The sequence below is a fragment of the Rhopalosiphum maidis genome, chromosome 2 (assembly GCF_003676215.2).
Source record: "Rhopalosiphum maidis isolate BTI-1 chromosome 2, ASM367621v3, whole genome shotgun sequence".
NCBI classification, from domain to species: domain Eukaryota; kingdom Metazoa; phylum Arthropoda; class Insecta; order Hemiptera; family Aphididae; genus Rhopalosiphum; species Rhopalosiphum maidis.
The window spans coordinates 17287691-17291062 of record NC_040878.1 but is presented as its reverse complement, the minus strand read 5'-3'; the positions used below and the strand labels follow the sequence as shown (position 1 = coordinate 17291062).

At 22.5% G+C, this 3372-nt stretch overlaps 1 protein-coding gene across 3 annotated transcripts in view; it reads right to left on the bottom strand.

Moving 5' to 3' along the window:
- Positions 1-107: 107 nt before the first annotated feature.
- LOC113551168 (probable serine/threonine-protein kinase kinX) overlaps positions 108-3372 on the bottom strand; it is a 30994-nt gene continuing 27729 nt past the window's right edge. For all 3 annotated transcript variants that reach the window (XM_026953247.1, XM_026953246.1, XM_026953245.1), the window contains 3 exons: positions 2495-2587; positions 2238-2414; positions 108-1013 (listed from right to left, as the gene is read on the bottom strand). In XM_026953247.1, the coding sequence (XP_026809048.1) occupies positions 972-1013; positions 2238-2414; positions 2495-2587 (312 nt within the window). In that variant the 3' untranslated portion in view covers positions 108-971. The remainder of the gene's footprint in view (positions 1014-2237; positions 2415-2494; positions 2588-3372) is intronic.

Genomic DNA, 3372 nt, shown 5'->3' with positions numbered 1-3372 from the left:
ACATTAGCACATACTAAATAGCAGACATGGTACATTATCAAACTGTGTACTAAACGTTACTAGGCAACAAATAATGACAACAAAAGAGAAACACACTTGATTCTTAATATGTTCCAATAAAATATTATTTTATATTCCATTCTTTTGAATTAGTTTGTTATAATATAAACACCATAGTGTATACATACAACTGTCAATACATGGTTTTATCCACATTTTGAATGTGATATTAGGGTTTTAAATTTAAATAATATTACAAACTCAGAAAACTGAATAAATAAAAAAGAAAAAATAAGTATAAATAATAAACAAACAAACAAATCCTAACAACTAATCAATCAATTTACAATACAATATTATAACAAGTAATGGAAACCTTAATGGTTGGTAAAAATAATTTAAATTTTTTTTTAATTTTTTTTTTTTTCATATTTTAAGCAGGTGCACAAGTTCATGAGTATTCAAAACGAAAATTATGAGCCACTATAAATTTGTCTCCATTATACATTAAAAAAAAAAATTGTACTTGTATCAATTTAACAAGAAGCATACAGTGGGTGGTTTAATTAACAGTCATTGACCCAACAGTATTTTACGTATTCAAAATAAGACTCTACGGTTCTAACACACACACAGTTAAGCTAGTGGTGGAATTAGGAAATTATTAAGACATATTATATAATATAATTTATAAAAAAAATAATATATACACATACATATAAATAGGTATATAACAGTTTGTCAGTTCCTAATAAAGATTAATTTGATGTGCATAATTGTTAAACATTCACACACATATAGAACATTTATACGTGAATATAGTGAATTGACTTAGATTTACACCAAAGGTCTTTACTCTAGACCAAAGTCAATTACTAAAACGATTTTGGTAGTCAACTACCAGTTTCAAATTATTTAGATTAATCTTTAAGAGATCTTTTTTGGCACAAATGTCACGTTTAAAAATGAATTTAACCGCTACAGACTTCTGAATGATCATCCCAAGCATCAATCTGTAAACAAAATAAATTTACATTTTAGTTAACAAAGTTGGTATTTACTACAAGATAAAACTAAAAATGTATTGTATTAAATTATTTATTTTTACATACATATTACTCTGATCAGTTTCTTTAATATAAAATAATTTTATTTAATTCTATTTAATTTGTAGATAATAATATATATTTTTTTAATAATTCAATATTTGTTAAAAACTATAATATGATAATAGTTATTAATTATTATATATTTATGCACAATAAAAACTAAACAAATAAATAATTATCAAATATTTTGATATTTTAAAGTCATATTTTGTAATTTAATGTTATTTATTATTTAGTTTTCACTAATTGAAAAAAAATCATGATTTTATTATTATTTTACATACATTTTTATTCATTTTTAATCTTTATCAACTATTACAATCTGATATTTCTAAGTAAATTTCAATTTAAATAATGTGCATAACACTGTTAAAAATTTAAAATAATTTATTGCTTAAACAACATATTTAACTTAATTTTTTTTTTTTATTTATTTACTATTTAGGCTATAAATTATTATTTTTTTTTCTAAACTATAATTTTAGGTTTCACATTCATTAAGTATCTTTATTAAAAAGTTATTTGTGTATCAGGAAACATTTTTTAAGTTTCAAAAGCAGAGCACGTTTGAGCATTACAATTTTTTAGAATTCTTTATGAATATAGAACAAATTAATTAAAATAATAAATATAATTATAATTCTTGTTATTATTAGTTTTTTATCCACAAAAGTAATATAATTTGAACTGGTTACTTTTAAATAAAAAACTAAAGTAATGTAACAAATTACATTTGATCTTAACCTTTGATAAACGTTAGCACTATATGAATATCAATGGATACTATATTAAGACAAATAAAATTATTTAACAATATGTTTTACAATAATGCCTGTATTGCATTATTACACACACTGGTCTGGAGTAAATATTTATCCAAGGCATATCGTCAAAGGTTAAGAAACAAAAAAGTTATCTAGTTACATTATTTTGTTACTTGTAATTACAAAAAAAAATATTTTATTTTTACCTGTACATGTAACAAAACATTAAAATCAAAATTAAGTAATGTAAATTTGTTAAAAATAATAATAAATAATCAAGAAAGGAAATATTTTACTAAAATTTTTGTAAATTAATATTATTTAAATAATAAAAAAATCTAAAATAAAATTTAATATAACGTACTTGACAGTCTTTGCTACAGTACCATTGATTGCCACATCCAGCACAGACAAACTGTGCTGGTTTTTGCATACAACCTTGACACTGTGGAGCACTAGATGGAGAGTTTGCATTCATAACATCTTGTCCTTCATCAATAACCAGTCTATCAGATGCGTCTTCATCATCTACTTGAGCAGGCTAAAAAAAAAAAAAAAAAAAAAAAATCAAAACAAAATTAATAACACTATTGTTAATACTTTAGAGCAGGTTAATCTTACAGGTATATTTGACGAACAACTTGGCTTTTGTTGAAAAGTTGAAGACATTGACGTACTTTGAACTGGTGTAATAGTTATTTCATTGCGAGATTGCTAAAATAAAAAAAAATTTAATTAGCATATTTAAACATTTTTTTTTTTTACTATTTCCAATTCTTTTGATCCCAACAAAGTGTGTACAAAATAATTAAGAGTTCAGTGTTAGTTATATTTTATTTTTTTTTAATCTTCCCTGTTTCATCTGATGTTATAATTGTTATTGCTATTTTGCTATGGAATATATTGGCAACAATTAGGCCACTAGGCCCAATAACCTAATTAATTTGAATGTTTAACAATATATATAATTGGACACCCGTATGCCTGCAATTGATATGTCTTTATTTGATATTGTGCAAAATAAAAAAAAGGGATGTATTTTATTATTTATCAGTTTTTAACAATGTTAATTTTCATGTAAAGCCGATCTCCAAAATTTGTATTTTAGTAACTTTGTAAAAAATCTTATCAAGATCATAATTAAGAAAAAATATAGTTTATTTCCTATAAATATAAGAAAAACTATTGATAAACCATAGAAAAATATTAAAGAAAAGTCAGCGTATTAGTTTTAACTCGTTCAGTTTTCATTTTAGAAAGCTATGTTTCTATAATTCATCATTATTTTTAAATTAAATATCAAAATATACTTCCATTAAGCACATATGAGTGCATCTCCTAAAACCCAATCTTTATAACCGATTCTGTAATTTTTAAATTACATTTGTATATCATAGTAATTTTAATTTTTACTAAAAAAAAATTTTTTTCATCCAACTTAATCCAAATTAAATATGGATTTTATTTGAATGCTATTGTAAGTATGTAATTGAACTTAT